Source organism: Colletotrichum siamense (genome assembly GCF_013390195.1).
Source record: "Colletotrichum siamense strain Cg363 chromosome Unknown KSG_Cg363_contig08, whole genome shotgun sequence".
NCBI classification, from domain to species: domain Eukaryota; kingdom Fungi; phylum Ascomycota; class Sordariomycetes; order Glomerellales; family Glomerellaceae; genus Colletotrichum; species Colletotrichum siamense.
This window is the reverse complement of record NW_023501021.1, coordinates 526,990-546,797: the sequence shown is the minus strand read 5'-3', so window position 1 is coordinate 546,797 and position 19,808 is coordinate 526,990. Positions and strand designations below refer to the sequence as shown.

Genomic DNA, 19,808 nt, shown 5'->3' with positions numbered 1-19,808 from the left:
TACTTAAGGTCCCTAAATAGGGATAATCTTAGTTTATTATTAATTAATAACTAAAGCTACTAAAATTTCTTTAAGTAAGTTAAATAATAGAATACTATATATATAAGAGATTTCTACTTTCTATATTTATATCTCTAAATACTTTATTACTTCTAAGTAAAACGCTTATAGTATATCTTAAAATTACTATACCTTAAATAAGTAGTAATTAGGTAATATAGGAGTTTTTATAAAAGCTTTAGCTTTAGAGGGTATTAAAATACTAGCTAAAGGTTATTATAAACGTAATATTAGGGTTTTTTACTTATATACTACTATTCTTAGTAATACTTAGTAATTTTCTTTTATATTAAATACTTTATAGTAGCTATAATAACTAATAAGATAAAGTTAAGAAGAGCTATTAAAGCTTCTTATTTTATAAGTATATCTGCTAACTTATTTCTAGGAATATCTTTATAATTAAGAACTTAGTATATAAAGATAAGAGAGGTTACTAAAATAATATATTTTTTAGTTTAAAGAATAGTTACTTATAAAGATAAAAGCGTATTACTATATCCTTCTAAGGTATTAATAATACTAAGGTTATTAATATAAATATAAACTATATTTATTAGACTTTATAAGTATATAGCTATATAAAGTTTAAAGTTTATAGCTTTAGCTTTAATATTAAAGACTTTAGTGTAGCTAAAGTACTAAAAGCTTTATATAAAGGGTATCTTAGCTTTCTTTTTTTCTTCTTTTTTACCTAAGAATATAATATAGCTATAGCTAACTTCTTTAGACTTAAGTTTAGATCTATTAGTATAAGTAATAATATTATTTTTAAATATATTTTTAAGCTAGGCTTTAAATTTAGTAGTAGCTATCTTCTTTAGAGGGTGAGAAAAGCTTAGAAGTTATAAGAGTACTAAAATTAAGTAAGAGTAGTAAGAGAGTATTATAGTAGTATATTATAGTTATATAAGCTTATAGTAGAGGTTTAATAAATAGATATAAAAGTATTAAACTAATAAGTAATAAAGGTTAAAATACTTAAGTCTTATAGTAAAATAAAGCTAGTAAGCTTTAAGTATAATATCTATAGAGGGGATTTTAGATTTATAGTATAGTATAGTAATAAGAGTAGTATACTATATAAGTAGAACTCCCTAAATATTAATATAAATTGCTTTATTAATAAGCTAAAGATACCTTTTCTAATTTATAGAGTAGAATAGTTTAATTAGAGTAATACTAAAGTACTACTAAGTAAAGATATAATTAGGTTTCTAAAAGCTAAGAAATTAAGCTTTTATACTATAAGTAGTAATAGGAATAATAATTAAAGAAATAGCTTTATATATAAAAATAAGAGAGAAACTCCTATATACTACTTTAAAGCTATAAAAGAATTTAGTATACTTTAGAGTAGTATTAGCTTAGATCTAAATATATAATATAAAAATAAATTTATAGTTAAAAATAACCTTAAGCTACTTTATAATATCTTTAAGTATTATTATTAAGCTATTAACCTTAATTAGGGGATTTATTAGCTTATATTTTTGTAAAATATAGATAGCTTTACTCTTTTTTAGCTTAAAGAAGACCTTATTTTTAGTACTTTAGCGTAGAATATAGGTGATATTAGTTATAAGTAGCTTAATATTTTCCTCTATAGAAAGAGATTTAGTTTATATTAAGATATTATTAGTATACTTAAAACAAAAGTTAGGGTTTTATAATAGAAGCTTTATAAGATAGAGTAAGTATAAAATAGGGGAAATAAGAGAGCTTTAAGGGAACTTATAATAAAGAGGGAAAGGTTCTAAAATAATACCCTTAATATAAATTTAAGCTTAATATTTAGTTATAAATAACTTAATATAATAGATAAAGGGTTTTAGCTATCCTTATTTCTATAATCTAATAAGGAAGTAGTTATAGAGGATAGTATTAAAGGTGCCCTTAATATTAAGTATAGTAAAAGAAGTAATTAAACTAGTTTTAAAAGTAGTTTTAATTTTATAGGTTATATAAGTAGTAAAATTAATTATATTATACTTAGAGAGAGCCTTAAAGTATTAAGTACTAATAATTTAAGCTAATAATACTATATAAGCAGTATACTAAGTAAATAAGTATTTAAAGCCTTTTCTAAAATAAGAAAATAAGGATATAGGATAATATAAAGTAACTTTAGTTAGAAGTTTCCCCTTTTTAAGTATAAAGACTACTTTAGCCTTTTTAAAGATCTCTAAGTAGTACTTAGAGGTTAAGTAAGCTTAGAAGAGAGCTTAAATAAACTTAGCTATAGCTAGCTAAGTAGCTTAAAGTATATAAATAGTAATACTATTAACTTTAAATGTAATATTTATTATAAGTGTTATAGTAGCTACTTAAGTAGAGGAGATAGAGGTATTTTATAAGATATTAAAGTGAGGGGGGATATAAATACTATCTAGGTCCTAAATATTATTTATAGCTAAGAAATATTTAAGTAAAGCTTTTCTAAAAGCTTATATTTTTATAATAGGAGACTTAATTACCTTATCTTTAATTTTTAGGAGTAGTAAGTAAAAGTTAAGCCTTATTTAGCGTTATTTTATTACGTAGTAAAGATTAAAGATATTTACTATATAGTTTACTTTATTATAGTATTAAGCTATCTTATAGGTATAAATAGCTTATTAAAGTTCTATATTAGTAAGCTTTTCTTTTTTATAAAGGGAGTAAGAGAGGTATAAGTATAGCTTATAACTTAAGGATTAGGTATATTAAACTTTATATAATTTTTATTTAGTATCTTAGTATTTAAGTAACTATTAAGCTGAAATAGCTAAGCTTAAAGTATACTAAAGTAAGTAAGTTATAATATCTATTACTTATAAAAAGTAGAAGAAGATAGATTTAGTAGTAGTATTATATTATATTAGTATTAAATCTAAAGTAATAATAAAAAGAGGGTTCTATTTATAAAAAGTAATAAATCGCTTAAGTTTACTATTTAGTATTTATACTTAAGCTAGAAAGCTTAGTTCTAAAACTAGAAAGATAGAGATATAGGTTAGAATAGCTTTATAGTTTACTTTAAAGTAAAAAATAAAATTTATCTCTATTAAAATAAGTAAAATATTAAACTAAAATAGATCTATAGTATAGCTAATATTATATATTAGTACTTTAAGCTTATTTAAAAAGGAAAAACTATTCTAATTTACTTAAGTTTTAATTTTTAAGCTATTATTAATAATTCTTATACTAAAAGCTTAAGAGAGGTCTATAGTATTCTAATTACTACTAATAAAGAAATAAAGAGAGATAAAATACTAAAAGATATAAATAGTAGTATTATTATTTACTATATTAGGTTTATATATATTTAGAATAGTTATACTTTAAATCTATACCTAAATAAAGTTATAAGTTTTATAAAGCTAAGTCTAAATAGCTTTTAAGCTTTTCTTAATATATATAATTACTTAAGAAATAGTATTTAAATTATAATATCTTTAAGTATTAATAAAGTAGAATATTTTATAGAAAAAGTAGTTTATAAAGAATAGCTTTCCTTTTTTTTATTAGTATAAAGTTCTTATATTAAGACTATATTAATATACTTCTTAGTATAGCTCTATAGTAATATATAGTTTATAAGATTACTATACTTAATATTATATTATATAATATATAAACCTCTAATATAATATCTTTAAGTTTACTTAAGGTGAGGTATTATCTTTAAAAGGGGGGATTTACTATATATTATTATAATAACCTAGTTCTTTAATATATAAAGTAGTATTATAACTAAAACTATAAAGGGAGTAAGAAATAGAAGCTTATAGAGTTATAAACTTCTTAGGTTTAAAGAGGTTAAGCTAAAGTAAACTACTATTTTTTAAGCTTTTCCTAAAAGCTTCTTATTTTATATCTTTTTAGTATATTATAATATAAGTAGTACTATTAGATTTAATAGTATAAATTTATTTTTAGTAGGAGTAAGAAGTAAAGAGAGCGTTTAATATCTCTATTTTAATATCTTTAAGCTTAAAATCTTTTAAAAAGGAGTTTAAAATAAAAAGGTTATCTTTTATAGTAGTTTAAGTAGTATTAGCTATTTTATAGTTAAGTAGAGCTATACTATTAGTAATAATTATTAATTAAGCTGTTTTAAACTAAACTAAGGAAGTAGAAGTAGCTAAAAATAAGCTATAGAAGGAGCTATTAAGCTTAAGTATAGATAATATACTATATATAACTTATTAGATTTTCTAGAACTAATACTTAGAGGGTATAACTTAGATATTATCTTTTAAGGTAAAGTAAGTAGTATAATTACTATAGTTTATAGGGAAAGTACTATAATAATTTAAGTATTTAAAGTTATTTAAGTAGGTTAAAGCTATATTAATACTAGCGTAGTTAGTTTAACTATATTAGCTATAGTAATAAGATTTAGTATAGAAATAACTAATATAGTACCTTTAGTACTTATTAGAGTGAAGTATAGGCGTTTATTTCTTCTCTAATAGAAGGTAAATATAAGTAGATTCACAGAATAAGCACTATTTAGTACCTTTATAAGGTTAAAATAGTATAATAATCTAAAATTAAGTTTAAATAGTAAGGTTTATACCTTTCTATATTAAATAAGTTTATACTAAGTATAGCCTTATATATTTATAGATATTAGTTTTAACTATTTCTTTAGTAACTATAATAATAAAGTTATCTAAATACTTAAGGATTTCTATAAGTATATAGTTAATAAAGTATTTATATTATTTCTAAGGGAGGTTAAAGGATTAAATACCTATAGCTTTATAAATCTCTTCTATTTACTTAAGAAAGGCTTTCTTTATAGAAGTAGAGCATAGAATAATAATATAACTTAAAGTAGTATATAAGATATAAGTAATATCTATTAGTAAGAGGTTTAAAGCTTTAGTAATTCTATTTTAGAGAGTATATAGTAGGGTTTTATAGGTTTATACTGAGATTTTAGGGGCTTATAAGAGTAAATAGTAATCTATAGTAAGCTTTAGTAAGGTATAAAGCTTTTAAATACTATATAATTAGGCTAAACTAGTTACTATATTTTATTTAATAGAGAGTATCTTAGAGGGAAATATAGTATTATTTTAACCTTAGGGAGAGGATTTTATAGCTATATTACTTTATAAAAACTTAAGGGTAACTATTTATTAGATATAAGTAATAAATTTTTATATAATACTACTAAATACTTTCTATAGTTATCCTTTATATATTTTTATTAGTTAATTTAAGTATACTATAATTATTTAGTAAGCTTATTAATAAGTGTTAAATAGATAGAATAGTTTTTATATTCTAATAATAATTATTATACGCTCTATCCCTTTAAAGCTATTAAGAAGTAATAATTCTACTATAATAAGTACTTAGGAGTATAGATATAATAGCTTAGTAGAGGTAGGGGGAGGGGAAGGGTTTTAAACTAGTAATTTAGGCTTAGGTTAGGCGCTTATAGCGCCTACGTACAGCTATGAAACTATTATAACAGGCGATTAAGGGTGTTAATAGTGTGTTTTATATGCGTTAAGATTCTGGTGTGGTGCGCTACAGCCTGCTAACAGCGGGTCGCAGTAAAAAGTGTGTAGGAGGGAAGTTGAGTTCCAGTGATGGGAATGAGGGGATGTCCTCGCAAGAAACACAGGGCTTTCCGCCTGGGGTAGGACCGAGCCCGTCTACGGGATCAATGTATCTGGAGGCGGTCGATGCTTCTTCCTGAGCAAATACACCGTTGCTATTCAAAACGGACGATGGCACGGATCCAGTGATCTCGTGGTTGAAGACATTTTCGTTGAAAGACCAGGGGAAAGGCTGGTTGAAGGGGGCGAAAGCCGAGTTCCAGGCCTGCGCTCCCTCGGCCCCGGTGGGATTAATGGAGGCAGAAAAAGTCTCAAATTCGGACCCTATGTTAATGGATTGTCCAGAATGCGATGCTGTGCGGATGCTATAGCCTGGCATCGGGATGACGTCGGCGTTGAGGCTCGGTCCAGTCTCATTCAGCGTTACGAGGCGTCCGTATTCGGCGTCTGTCGGCATTGGCGCCGTTGCAGCACAAGAAGACGCGTTGGGCAAAGTGCGTTGATCCACGGCGTCAACTGCCGGTGTCTCGGAGCCATCAGTCTGGCCGCCCGGGGTTGTAACCCCATCGGAGGGTACCCCATCGGACGGGTAACGGCAGATTCTTCCCTTACTTGCGCACGAGCGACAAGGGTTGCCTTTGGAGCAGCGTTGTTTTGCCCTAGAACACGAGAGACATGCTTGTGGTTTCTTGCCAGGCCGTCTCGATGACGAAGTGTTGGCGGAATTCAACTCATGGGTTGTTAGATGTCGGTTGAGGACGTCTCTGAAAGACTCCAGTTAGCCATGTATGCTTGACGGAATCAAGACGCGACATACTTTCGAGAAAAGGCTTTTAGGCAAACCGTGCATTGGAACGGTTTCGAACCCAAATGACGTCGGAGATGGCGGTCGAGATGCTCCTTCCTCTTGAACGCCTCATCACAATACCTACAGCGCAAACTGCGAGAATCGCCGTTCATGCTGTCAACGGTTTCGGGAGATCGTGTGGAGGTGAAGAAGGGACAAACAGTCTCCGACGCCAGACGTTGGAACTGGTCAAAGCCTCTAGTCAGTCGGACGACCCACTTAGTTCCCGTCATCCCGGGCGATCATCATCTTTCATTCTGGTGTGGTGGACGTTAGCTTCGCGATGCTCGATTGTTATTGACGGCCGGCCAAGACTGGACGGACTCCGAATTCAAACAGACCGTTGCTTTGCATGGTGGGAGCCGCTGTGTCTTGTTTCATGCATGCGATCCAGTTATTACGCAGAGTAGAGCCCCATCAAACCAATCAAGGCCACGATGATTTTCAACCTGTTTGTTAATGAATCATGCTGGTGCAGCTCTCGGGGGATGTTGTGGGGGTGGGGGACCCGTCGCGCCGCGCTCGCGGCACCCCATCGGGATGTCAGCGGGGGGTTAGGGAAATGTGTAAGTGCCGACGCCGAGATCTGCCCCACGATCTCTCCCCAGATTGTCAAATAAATCTTCCCGGGCGCTAGAGTTTCAAGGCTTGGATGGCAGATATAATGACTTCTGTTAGCCATTGTTTTTGGGGCTGGTAGTTCATGCAGTCCTGCATTTACTTCCAATTCAAAGTTAACACCATGATTCTACCAATTCACGCCTTGGAGGGCAAACCACTGCCGCCACTGTGGTGGGCGATCCCTTTCGCATTACTTGCAGTCTTTCTTTATCGAATCATCTCTGCCGTTAGAGATCCTTTAAGACATATTCCAGGTCCGTTTCTTGCGAGATTCACTCGGCTGTGGCTGTTCCGCCAGTACTGCCGCGCCGACTACGAGAAGACGGACAGGAAGTTGCACGATAAATACGGTACGTGGACATTAGATTAGTTCCACTCTGCTAGAAGCAATCGCTAAATATTGCGTCGGAATTGCAGGTCCTGTCGTCCGGATAGCCCCTGGACAATACAGCATCGACAGTCTTGACGCAGCCAAAATCATTTACGGCCACGGCAGCCATTTTGCCAAAGTAAGTGCTTCTCACATTTGAATTCGAATCTCAACCGGACTAAAATGAGTTAACTGCCTCTCCAGAATGACTGGTATGTTCCATGGGGCAATCCTGCCCTGACCAACCTCTTCAACGAGTTGAATCCGAAAGTACACTCTGGTCTTCGCCGACAAGTCGCCAACGTCTACTCCATGTCCCACATGGTCTCGTACGAGCCCTACGTTGACGAGTGCACGGAAATCTTTGCCCAACGCTTTTCTGAATTTTCTGAAAACGGTCGCGTGATTGATCTGGGGCATTGGTTCCAGTGCTACGCTCTCGATGTCATTGGCAAAATTACGGTAAGACTAACATGCCCCTTTGTAAATGAGTTGCACTAATCAAGCGTAGTTCTCCAAGCGCTTCGGGTGTCTTGAGGACGGGGGAGACCCTCAGGGAGTCATCAAGGCGCTGGACGAGGTCCTGACGTTCAGCACCATCGTCGGTGTCTATCCGAGGATTTTTCCCTTCTTGTTCAGTATCCTCAAGTACCTCGGCTCCGGCGGAGAACCACGGGGAAGCGCATACATCGTCAAGTTTGCCGTCGACCAAGTCGCAGCTAGCCGGATCGAGGAGAAGCCCAAGGACGGGCCCCAGGATTTCATTTCCAAGCTTGTTCAGACCCAGAAAGAGCGCCCGGAGACTATCGACGATGAGTCCATTGGGAGTGCTGGCAGCACCAACATTGCTGCTGGCTCAGATACCACAGCGATCTCGCTCAGCGCCATAATGTACTACCTCTGCAGGAACCCGAGAACATTGGAAAAGCTGAGGAAGGAACTGGACGACGCCGAGGCGGAGGGATCAATCTCAAACCCAATCACCTTCAGGGAAGCACAGGCATTGCCATACCTTCAGGCTGTGATCAAGGAGAGTCTCAGACTGCATCCTGCTACCGGACTCACCATGCCTCGTGTGGTTCCTGAGGGTGGCAGGCAACTGGCAGGAAGCTTCTTTCCGGCAGGGGTAAGTGACTGATATTGTCCCCTTGAACAGAAGATGACGCTAACGTGTCCCGCAGAATGTTGTTGGAATCAGTGCCTGGATCGCACATCACAACAAGGAGGTGTTTGGTTACGATGCAGACGACTTCCGACCGGAGCGATGGATTGACTCAAGCAAGGAGCAAAAGAGCGCCATGGAATCTTACTTCTTTGCCGTAAGTAAACTTTTGAAGCACCCTACGTAGTTGAGCCCGAAGTTGACAAAGAGTCTCAAGTTCGGACAGGGCTCGCGCACCTGCATCGGCAAGAACATCAGCTTGCTGGAGGTGTCGAAAGCCATTCCTAGAGTCGTGCAGAACTTCGATTTGGTACTGGAGAAGGAGGATGACTGGAAATGCACCAATTACTGGTTCGTAAAGCCGCGGGACTTTTTCGTCAGAGTGAAGAAGAGGGGATCGTGCTGATCTCTACGCCCGGTTTTGGTTATGGTGCTTCGGTAGCCTGACTGAGATGGCCAGCATCAAAGGTGTGGGATCATTCAATTGAGGGATTTTTACAGATACTCTTATTGAAGTTAACAATGGTCGTTTAGTTTGTAAACATCTCTGGATGAGGAAGTTTCTGCGTAATTTGAGTGTACGTTCTTGGGTTGTTTTAATTCGTAGATGTGCTTGAACAACAGCAGCCACAAGACGACATTGTCAGCGTCCCTGTGAGCTGTATGAAACCAACAGGCAGCTGACCGAAAAGCATCGTGAAATGCTCCCGTAAGGAAGCGCCATGTTTTCCAGCACCAATCAGTTGCAAAGTATGCAAATGCCCAAAGCAAGCCGCCAACCACTGTCGTCATCATCCGAGCGGCCCCTCCAGCACGAATGCCAAGCGGGCCAGCCCACAACCTCTATGGAAAACAGGAACAACAAAATGAAAATAAGGCTTCAGAGAGTTTCTAGACCCATATAGAAAATCTCGTGACCAAACCACTTCATTGCTTTCTCAATTGAGGGTGGCCAAGCAAGTCTGACCACGCGACACGGGGCGTTTCCTCCGGACCATCCCACCTAAGATCTGCGATCTGACATCGCGGGGCGGAGACCGTGGCGGGGCTTGCCCCACCACCAATGACGTTTGCAAGGGGGGGGGGGGGGGGACCTCTACGGCGGCAGGTACCCGGGAGGCACTTGCACCTTCCCTGCGTGACGTCAATTCGATATCAGAGCTTTGGGAGCTTGAAGTGAACGCAAAGGTCTTTTTAAACGCTTTCCTCAGCCCCCTTCCACATATGTTTTCCATCCTTCAACCAAAACAACCCTTCGCCCCCTCATCAAGATCAAGAACAGAAACGAACAGCTTCCTGAAGCAACACCCCAACCATCTTACATTACCACAATTCGTGCATAACATCAAAGCATATCATCATGCCTCGCGACGGATCTGGTGCCTCTGACAATGCCATTGAGGCCGGCCACGACATCGTCCACGGCGCTGGTGCCGTTAAGGTACGTCGCACCTGCCGCAGCTTCCGTCTCCGGCGCCCAACACTAACAGCTTGTCACAGGACCCTCACGTCGACCGCGCCGACAAGACGGCACCCATGCCTGAAGTCGAAAAGGGCCTTGCTATTGACGGCATGAACGCCAGCGGAGGCCAGAGTCAAGGTCTTGCCAAGGGCGACAACGTTGGCCAGGGTGGCCGCAGAAACTAGATCTGCACCCACCGACGGGGCTTGGCCGGTATGGGCGCATGAATGGAGAGAGGATGGTACATATCACTACAGCAGTGGACCGTTGAAGAAGCGGGTAGCTTGGTGGTGACTACACAAGGTAGTCTAATGAGATATGAAACCTAATACATCAATCTCTAATCACTCGTGCGAACGGTCACAAATGAGCGGTGTGATTATTCTTATTGTTGAGAGAATACCTGAGTCGAGCATGCAATCACTAAATAAGATTCATGAATTAACCGTCCGCTACAATGTTACAACGACAGATTCTACCCAGCCCGCCATGGATCCAAGAGTATCGCCCGCGTCAATGGTCCCGCAATGTTCTCCAGGAATGGGTAAATGCCCAGCACAGCGTACCCTAAACCGCCTATGTTAAGATCTCATGCTCAATCACGCGCTGCCGGGCGCAGTGATTCGAAGAACCTACACAAAACAACGGTCTTCCACGATAACCAAGATATTGCCAGACAGAAACAGATTCGTGGAAACTGGATGATCCCGCAGACCATCAAGGTGAGCCCAAGGGCCTGATCCCATTGAAACGGGGCCATTTGGCAGTCGTTCGCGAGCGGCCGACAATCCGATGCCGTTCTTCTGTTGAGTGACGTATGGAGAGACAAACTTTTCGCAAATGACGATGAGGGTAAAGATTGGCGATGAGATCCTGCCAAGGTCGCATATCGTCCGTTTTAAGTCCCGCAACCCATCAGACGAACTCAAAGGACCATGTCTCACTGTCCAATCTCAACCATTCCACCAAACCACCTTCATCTTCAAGACACAAATCCTTTCAAGAAACAATCCCCTTTGTCAGTTAAACGTGAATCTCATTTCATCAGAACCTATCTGGCCCAGCAAATCATCCCGCATTGTCGCGGTATCATTCCACCCCATTTTTGTCTATCCCCTCATAAAGAAACCATATTCAATCCTCCCCTCAAAACACACACACACCCTCTCAAGCCTCAAAAACAAGAACAACGCCATCATCGCCAGCAGTGACAACCCTCTCTCCAGTCTCACCCTGCACGAATCCCAACACACCACCGCCCTCGCCACCGCCCATGTGTCCCTTCCACTCCTTCACCAACCCCGCGTCCGCCGCCCTCAGATCCCACCTCCTCACAACACCGTCCATGCCGCAACTCGTCAGCAGCCACGAGTTCTTGACAAACTCCACCTTGACGACGCTGAAATCCTCGTGCGCGCCAGGCAAGCTCCTCCTCACAGCGAACCTTCTGCCGGCATCAAACACCGCGATGCTGCCGTCCACCGAGCCCGCCGCAAGCAGCGTCGACGCCTGCCCCGGTCCGCCCGCCGCGACCGTGAAGCTCAGCGTCTCGATGCCGTCCGACGCCGTCTGCAGGCTCGCCAGGATCTGCCCGCCCGCCGCCACGTCCGCCGCCGTCTTGCTCTTGCCGCCCTTGCCCGCCTGCGCGCTGCTCGCGAGCCGCGGCAAGCTCACGATGCGGATCGCGCCGCCCGCGCCGCCAACGGCGACAAGCGCGCCCTTGGGGTCCACCGCCACGCTGTAGAGCCCGCCCTCGACCTCGAACCGCTGGTCCTGCGCCGTCATGCTCACCGTCGTCTGCCCGTTGCTCTCGACCAGCCCCTTGGCCGCCGCCTCGCCCCACACGTCCCACACGTACAGGCTCGAGTCCTCGGCGACGGTGCACAGCAGACTGCCGTCGGGGGTCCACGCGCCCGCGGTGCAGGGGGCCTGGTGCAGCCAGTACGTCTGCACGAGCTGCAGGCAGTTTGCGGGGTCGCCGCCGCCGGCCGCGATGTCGATGGTGTAGACCCAGACGGAGTTGTCGCTGGCGCCGAGGGCGATGGTGTTGGGGTACTGCGGCGACGGGCAGGGCGCGATCCAGTTGATCTCGGGGACCTCCTGCGCCTCGGCGATGAACTTGATCTGCACGCTCGCGGCCTCGGCGGTGGGCGAGTTGACGCGCACGGCGTGCACGCGCAGCTTGCCGTCCATGCCGCCGCTGACGAGGAAGTCGCCCTTGGGGAGGGTGAAGGCCGTCGCGTTGATGCTGTCCGTGTGGCCGTCGATCGGGTAGATTGCGTCGAGGCTGGTGCTCTGCTGCGGGGTCTCGCCGGAGAAGGAGGCGGGGAGGACGGGGCGCGAGGCGGCGGCGGCGGTCGACAGGAGGTAGCCCTTGCCGGGGGCGTCGTCGGAGTCGCCTTCGGAGCCGCCGGTCGCGATGATGGTCGGGTGGATGGGGTGCTGGGCGATGGTGAAGACAGAGTCCTTGTGGGCGTCGAAGTAGGCGACGGAGTCGTTGTGGAGTGTGATTTCCTCGTTGTCGTCGTCCGAGTCCATGGCGACGTCGTCGTTGTCGATGTTGACCTCCTCGCCAACCTCGTCGGCGCCGAGCATCTCGGGCTCCTCGTGGTCGTCGTTGTGGGCGGACATTTTGGGCTTTTCTTTCGGTCGCTTTTCTTTGGGTTGGGTTCTTTCGATGGGATTGCGCTGAAGAATGGAACGCGCTCGTCGACTGTCAGAGATAGACTGTCAGTCGCGCTGGGTATCTGGATATTAAAAGGAAGCGCAGAAACCAGAGGGCGTGGTTTATTAATGCGTCGAGGAAGTTCTGCGTGCTTGATAAGCAGGGTCGGCAGCAGCGCAGAGGTGAATTTTTTTGCAGCTTGGATGGCGGGGTGGCGGGGTAAAATTTGTCCAGGAAGCGCAGGCGGTGTGGGCCCGGTGACGCTGGGGGCATCGTTCGGGGGGATGCTGCCCCGGACGTCGGCGGCACGGAGCTTGGTCGGTGTGATTGTCTGATGCGTACTTTCAGCTTACAACCATTCTTCCGACCACTTCCTCAATCAACAGAGTTATGAAATATCCTGGAGACTTTGGGCTAGCCCGGATCATCGTTTGCTACCACACGGCCAACAACATGATGATGCGCTGACTGAAGCTTCTAGTTCAGCCCTCATCGAAAGTCGTGTCTCAATATAGATTTGATGAGTATTATTTCTCTTATCATAGTTGATCATGTCATTTAAATGCTTCTACTGAACGTATCATTTGCGAAGAAGTTGTGAAACAAAACCCCAATCACCCTCTTCAACTCCCGCTAGTCGCCTACATGCCCATCTGAATGCTGTCTGAAAAGTCCCCCAACGAGCTCACCAAGGACCATGATATATCAACCTCGAAATTACTCTCGTTATCAAAAACCCTTCTGCCAACTACCTCCCATTACCTCCGCTAGCATCCAACTCCGCCGGCGCCTCTCCCACCGGCAACTCAGCAGGCGCAGCCGGCGTCTGATGGGGGTATCCCTTAAACTGCTGCCCCGCGACTCCCTGCCCCGGCTGCAGCACCTTGTCATTCTGGTAATACCCCGCGACGCTCCCTCCGGCCATCTCGCTCGGCGCGTAGCTGCTGCCCTGGTAGTTGCTGTTCTGGTACGCGTACGCGCTCTGCTGAGGCGGCGTCTGCCCATCTGGCCCAGGCTGCGTCTGCTGTACGCCCGCATACTTGTGCTTCCGCCTCCTCCAGCATAGGAACAGACCTGCAAGTATCGCGATGACAACGACCGGAACGACGACCGCCACGGCGACGATGCCCCCTGTCGAAAGCCCGTCACTCGTAGAGGAGTCGCTGCTGCTGCTGCTGCCGTCACCGGTACTCGATGTCCCAGCCCCACTGTCGGTGCCCGTGGCCGTCGCCGACGCAGTGTTTGAGACTAGATCGCTCGCTTGGTACACCATCCGGATGCCATACGCGTTGATGCCGTCGCGATCACTCATCGTCGCCGCCGCGCTCGACGTGCTTCCGTCCGAGACGAGGGTATACTCCACCACCGTCGCCGGGCCCGCCATCCACGTGCAAAACTGCGTCTCCCACCTTTCCGCCAACGTCAGGTCGTTCTCCACGCATGACAGCGTGATGTCGCCGCGGTGCGGGCAGCACGTCACGGTCGTGATGCTGCGCACGCCGTTGTTCCGGGAGCACTGCGGCTGCGCGGTATATCCCGTCGGACAGGCAGTGCCCGGGGAGTAGAAGGCGGTGCTGGCGCCGTTAAACTTGTTCGGCAAGCAGGCCGGGTCGTTGTCAATCGCGAAAACGGAGTTTGTCCAGTACACGCCGGAGCAGGAGGCCGGCGGATCAAAGTTCTGCGTCGGAAGGGGGTTTTCGGGGAAGGTCGAGGCGACGTAGCGCGTTTTCGAGGTTGATGTTGCCGCCGCCATTGTGTGATGATTTTGTCGCAATGGAGCTAAGGAGGGCTTGCCCGATCGAAAGGACTTTGGGAGCTTCGTATGGGGAATCCCTGTGCCGTTTATGGGTCCCGGTGTGAATGTGATGAGGTTGTTTTGTGGATTCTAACGCGTTGATGACATGAGAGCGAAGCAATTCGGAAAGTGACAGCAAACAAGTCTAGTCGGGTATTAGTCGCAGAAGCAAGAAAAGCAGAGAAAAAAGAAGGAGAAAGGAAGAAGCTTGGATTGAACAGAAGAACAGGGCTATTAGGATTCAAACTAGTTTTGACGAATCCTTCGCTCGAACTAGTCTTGCTCTTTGCTCTCACTCCCTCCGTCCTGGCCAGCCACTCATACTGGCTCGAAAGTCCAATGACGATCCCATGCTTGAGAGGATCCGCTCGTAGGCAGACGCCAAAGGGACATTCGTACACTAAGGAAACGCGACGCTAAGAATGGATGGGACTAAGGGCCATCGCCGCCGCAGCGCACCATTCAGGAATCCTTCGCCAGGGGGTCGCGGCCGTCATATTACTACCACTTGATAGGCAGTCCTGATTCCTGGAAACTTCTCAGACAACCATCTGCAGTGCAAAGGGGCGTGTGAGACTTTTGGGCTCGTCTTCCCTGTGTGATCCGAGACGACCTCGCTCGCCCTCACGTCTCATTGTCTGATTGGCCATATTGAGATCCGGCGCTACCTGATAATGAAGGGATACATGCAGCTTTATTGCTTTTTCTTCAGACTGAAGCGTTGAGAAGACCAAGTCGAGCAACATTGGGGTTGAAGAGTAAGTAGAGAAGACAGGTGGCGGTTGTAATGACGGGATGGCTGTGCCAGGCTCGACTGCTTCAGAAATCCATAGCTCCGTCGGCTGGTCTGTGAGCATGACAACGACTGGCTCCTTTGACCACCAGCAGTGCAATCTAGCGTTGAAATGGCTAGATGTTCGTTTGTGGTCAATCAAGTCCTCGCTACGAGCTGGGTGGCTTGATAAGGTGTCAGCACTAAGTAGCCGATACATTTGCGTCGAACAAGCTAAGCTTTCCAAGGCTCAGCCACATCCCTTGCCAGCCCAGCAAGGCGCAAGTATTTTGGTGCTGATGGTGAGACGGATAGGCGGCATCGCGGCAGATCATCCAAACGGGTTTTCGCCGCCTGTCAGCCGTCTCGAACGCAGCGACCGGAGGACTGCACACAATGTGGGGTTTGAAGAGAGTATGTCTGATTATTAGTCGTTCAATTCGGCGTGTTTGCCTCGGATGCTACTGTAATAAGCATTGCGCGCAACGCTTTGTGAATGTGGAAAACATGTGCCTGGATCGGTCCTGGCAAGATGGATGGACACGACGCCCCAACGCCGCGCCGTCCCGCAGAAAAAATGCCGAGTACTCCGCCAAATGCTTAAACCAGCCACCGCTATTGTCTCCTTCACTTTGGTATGCCCATCATCTTCTGGTGGTCAATATGTTGTCCTGAGGGCGTGTGGCTCGGTCGGTCTTCCGGGAGTTCTCTCGGCACGGGAGCCGGGAGCTCCGATGTGAACGTCTGCGCCGGTGCTGGGTTTTCCTCCGTCGCCCCCGGAGGCTTGTATCCCGCGTAGCTGGTGTACGTCCCATTGTGGCCATACTGCTGAGAGTATGGGACGGTGGGCGATTGATTAGATGGTGCCGCTGTTGATGACGGGTATGTCGAAGGGAAGGACTGTGTGGAGGGCATCGTCTGCATAGGCGGATGCTGGTACTGTTGATACGTGTTTGGGTCCTGGTACTGCTGGACTGACGGTGCCTCGTGGACTTGCTGCTGCATGGGTTTTGCGGGTGGCATCCCATTTGCGCCCTGAGGCGTTCCGCTGCCGTTTACGTGGTCGTACTTGGACGCCTGGCGTTTCCTCCACCACCAGAACAGGGCGCCAACAATCAGGCCTAGAACGACCACTGGGACGACAGCCGCAATGGCAATGGATGCTCCAGTGGATAGTCCCGGCGATGAGGTTTCTTGAGGCGCAGTCACGTTGCCAGTGCTCGTAGCGGAGACCGTGGCTGTCGCTGTCGCTGAAGCAATGTCGGTCGACTGGTAGACCATGCGGACGCCGAAGGCGTTGACACCGCCCGGGGAAGTGACATACTCTTGCTCAATCCACGTGCTCGTATCGGCGGTGTGCACGATGTCGATGCGCGTGCCCTCCGGCGCGATCCATGTGCAGAAGAGCCCAATCCACTGGCCAGAGAGCGTGGCAGGGTCGACCGCCGAGAGGATGATATCGCTGCGATAAGGACAGCAAGTCACTGTCGTGATGCTGTGAACGCCCTTGTTGTCGACTCTGGCCGTCATGTACCCTTCAGGACAGACATATCCAGGTGAGTAGTATGCTGTCTCGTCTTTCGAATGGCTCGTGGGCAGACAATTTTCTTGGGGATCAACCATGTAGACGGCTCCATTGTAGATGCCACTACAGTACGTCGGCGCCACGAATTGGGTAGTCAAAGGATTGAAGGGGAAGCTGGTGACGACAACGCTGCTGTAGGTACTCGTTGCCGTCGACGATGAGGACGATGTCGCGGTGGCCGCCATGGCAGGCGGCGACCGTGTAGGATCGCGGGGTCAGGGACCAGAGAAGTGCAACACAACAGACGGGACCCGATACGCGAGACGGGGTAGTCGAGGAGCTAGGACAAGACGGTCCGCACACAGAAGTCTAGTCCTGTATGCGACTTAGGGTCTCGAAGCGCGCCGATGGCTGCGGAGCCGTGCCACTAGGTGCGGTTCGGAACCGACGCCGTGGTATGTCTTGAGGCGAGGTCGGGAGGATCACGTCCACTTGTTGGCAGGCAGCAGCTTTTTGCTGGTTTTGGGATGAACTTTGGGAGATTGAAAGTGGAAGCGAAGGATGGAAGATCTTTGAGATGGGAAAAGCAAGCGGGGATTGACTGCGAGAAATCCAGGCCAATTCTCGCTTCTCTCCAATGCCGGTAGACTTGATGGGTCTTGGGGGGAAATAGTTCTGCTCTTTGCATAGCAGATGGCGCGAAAGAAGAACCGGCAGAATCCCAGGGCAGCATCGGAGGGTCGGCGCCATAAAGGGGTCCAGAACCGCAGAGCAACAGGGGTTGGAAGCTCTACGGGGACTGTTGGGTGGAAGAAGGCGCGCAGAAATTATCCCCGGACTGTGGGTATGGGCCCTGGAGAGAAAGCATGGAATTGACGAGGGTGGAGTTCAAGCCGTCTGAATGGTTCTGGCTGTGTTGCAATGAACCAGTCTCTCGTCTTCACTCAACTTCGCGTGCTGATGCTGGCGAGCTTAAGCCTTGGCCTTGTCAGCTTGGGGTGCTAGGATGTAAAAGCCTTGATTCTTGTTGACTGCAATGAAGAGACAGCAGAGCTCATCTTAGCAAAACGGAACTGACCTACAAAGATGCCTCTGGTTCCGTAGTCCATTGGCTTGGGCATCATGGCCAAATTGACACTGAGAGCGGCAGACGTATCTCGACAGGGCTGAATGATGGAGAAAGACGGTTGAAGGATTCGCTGGGATGCATGACTGCGGCGAAGGTTCCATGGCCGGTGGTGACTGGCTGGATGGGGGGATGTCAGGTCGTTGAAGCGCCCGCGCGAGGGCATACAAGTTCGTCTTGATGTTGGCGAGCTTGACAGGTCCGACTTCTGTATGCATAGTCAAAGTCTGTAGACTTTGGCCAGTTGCAATGGCCGAAGGCGACCCTTTTGGGGATCGAGGGTTTCTTCCTTAGCCCTACAACGCTACTCCCACGACGTCGGAACCAGCACTGGACCTGAGAGGGCATCCACGGACCGCAGTCCCATCTGACGGCGCCCAGACGCGGGCGCCACCTCCTGGCTCGTGTAACGTGAGCGACGGCGTGTCCAATTGACTTTGAGATGTCGAGCTGGGAGGATGCCCGCGTTGTAGGGTTGTGGCCCAAGGGCATGCATGGCACGGCATGGCTCATCCTTGATGACGAGATGAACGGGAAAAGACGTTTGCTTGATGGCGTGGCACCGTGTCTTCGATCTCAATCACATCGTCCGTTAGTTGCTGTTGTTGCTGTCGGCGTCTACCTTGATCAAGCATCGGGTGAAGTTGAAGCCTCCAGAGGATGTCCAGTTCAGGCACTCCCGCCTCATCCGTCTCTCAAGCGGCAACTGCCCCAAAAATGTCCTGTGCCTGCCGTTCACTGCTCGAGGCGCCCGTGCACCCCAGCTCGTGGAAGTGGGTCTCGAACAATTATGAGTGGGTCTGCTGAAGACGCTAAAACGACAGGGATTCCGCTCCTTCCAAATCCTTCGAGACCAACGCTCTTTCCCTCTTTCCCTCACTCACTCGGATGTCTTGGCAACGGCTGACCGACTGTCGAATCCAATTCCGTCTGCTTGAGAAACTGCAGTCGGGCTTCTCCCGTCAGCTCAGCCATCAATTCAAGCCACCCTATCCTGGGCTGGGCTGCATTTGCACTGCAATTTGAACCGACCTCGACGGTTCCATTGTCCACTGACTGATTGATAAGAACCCTCATTGTCCTGGAGTCTCTTCAGCAGCCGTATCTCCCAGGATCAGGACTGGTCCACCAGGACTCTTAGCCAAGATCCGAACCTCCACTGAGGTGGACCAACAACCCAGCAATGAGCTGGCAATATCGACGATGCCACTCTTACGTCGGCGGAGTACTTTTGCAACCCGACAAGCACCGTATCAAGGCCAATCACCGCGCCCTTTCCCCCGGAACTCGGGCGGCCCCGTTCAAGTCGTTTTCCGGGTCGACATATGGCACGCATCTGATATCCCGAATTCTTACAAGTGGAGGATCATTAACCGTTGCCCCGATGCTGCCGTCGCAACTCAAATCATCGGTAGATACCTTCCACATCTGATGATGACATGCAGAGGACCAACATGTAAGACGTCTTGGCCCTTCGAGCCAACGGACGTATAAACCGCCCGTGCAAGGCTGACAGTCATACTTCAAGCCAACCTTTCCAATCCGTGATGCTCAATCCTAGCAATCTTGCTGATAGCTGTTGAGATGGCATACACAAGACTGATGTCAGCTTCGCTGGAACAATTCTGAGAACCATCGTGGCCTCAGGTGACACCGAAGGTTGTCGGATCGTGATCCGAGGATATGAAAATGGCCGAGATGCTTTCGTTCCTGCTTTCAATCGCTTCCGCATATGCCCAGTCACCAGAATACCCCAGATGTGTTATTTTGATTCATGAGGCAGTGTTAATCACGCCGACGCTCAATCAAGGCACCAATGTTTGGCATTCAGTCTATTTC

General features: G+C 45.8%; 6 protein-coding genes across 6 annotated transcripts; 2 read left to right on the top strand and 4 right to left on the bottom strand.

Annotated features, from left to right (window-relative positions):
* Positions 1-7,213: 7,213 nt before the first annotated feature.
* On the top strand, positions 7,214-9,165 carry PDA6-1-1 (Pisatin demethylase; the record flags this gene model as incomplete). Its single annotated transcript, XM_036643624.1, has 7 exons — positions 7,214-7,442; positions 7,510-7,601; positions 7,667-7,924; positions 7,974-8,588; positions 8,644-8,781; positions 8,842-8,975; positions 9,159-9,165. 7 exons carry the CDS (start codon positions 7,214-7,216, stop codon positions 9,163-9,165), a joined length of 1,473 nt encoding a protein of 490 aa, XP_036490796.1.
* Positions 9,166-9,984: 819 nt separating this feature from the next.
* On the top strand, positions 9,985-10,271 carry CGCS363_v011774 (uncharacterized protein; the record flags this gene model as incomplete). The annotated part of the gene is made up of 2 exons (XM_036643623.1): positions 9,985-10,065; positions 10,125-10,271. The coding sequence occupies 2 exons, from the start codon at positions 9,985-9,987 to the stop codon at positions 10,269-10,271; spliced, it is 228 nt and encodes a 75-aa protein (XP_036490795.1).
* A 290-nt stretch (positions 10,272-10,561) lies between these two features.
* CGCS363_v011773 (uncharacterized protein) lies at positions 10,562-10,846 on the bottom strand (the record flags this gene model as incomplete). Its single annotated transcript, XM_036643622.1, has 2 exons — positions 10,562-10,653; positions 10,723-10,846. 2 exons carry the CDS (start codon positions 10,844-10,846, stop codon positions 10,562-10,564), a joined length of 216 nt encoding a protein of 71 aa, XP_036490798.1.
* A 407-nt stretch (positions 10,847-11,253) lies between these two features.
* CGCS363_v011772 (putative WD repeat-containing protein) lies at positions 11,254-12,717 on the bottom strand (the record flags this gene model as incomplete). Its single annotated transcript, XM_036643621.1, has 1 exon — positions 11,254-12,717. The coding sequence occupies one exon, from the start codon at positions 12,715-12,717 to the stop codon at positions 11,254-11,256; it is 1,464 nt and encodes a 487-aa protein (XP_036490797.1).
* Positions 12,718-13,499: 782 nt separating this feature from the next.
* CGCS363_v011771 (uncharacterized protein) lies at positions 13,500-14,504 on the bottom strand (the record flags this gene model as incomplete). The annotated part of the gene is made up of 1 exon (XM_036643620.1): positions 13,500-14,504. The coding sequence occupies one exon, from the start codon at positions 14,502-14,504 to the stop codon at positions 13,500-13,502; it is 1,005 nt and encodes a 334-aa protein (XP_036491095.1).
* Positions 14,505-15,945: 1,441 nt separating this feature from the next.
* CGCS363_v011770 (uncharacterized protein) lies at positions 15,946-17,088 on the bottom strand (the record flags this gene model as incomplete). The annotated part of the gene is made up of 1 exon (XM_036643619.1): positions 15,946-17,088. The coding sequence occupies one exon, from the start codon at positions 17,086-17,088 to the stop codon at positions 15,946-15,948; it is 1,143 nt and encodes a 380-aa protein (XP_036490799.1).
* Positions 17,089-19,808: the final 2,720 nt, after the last annotated feature.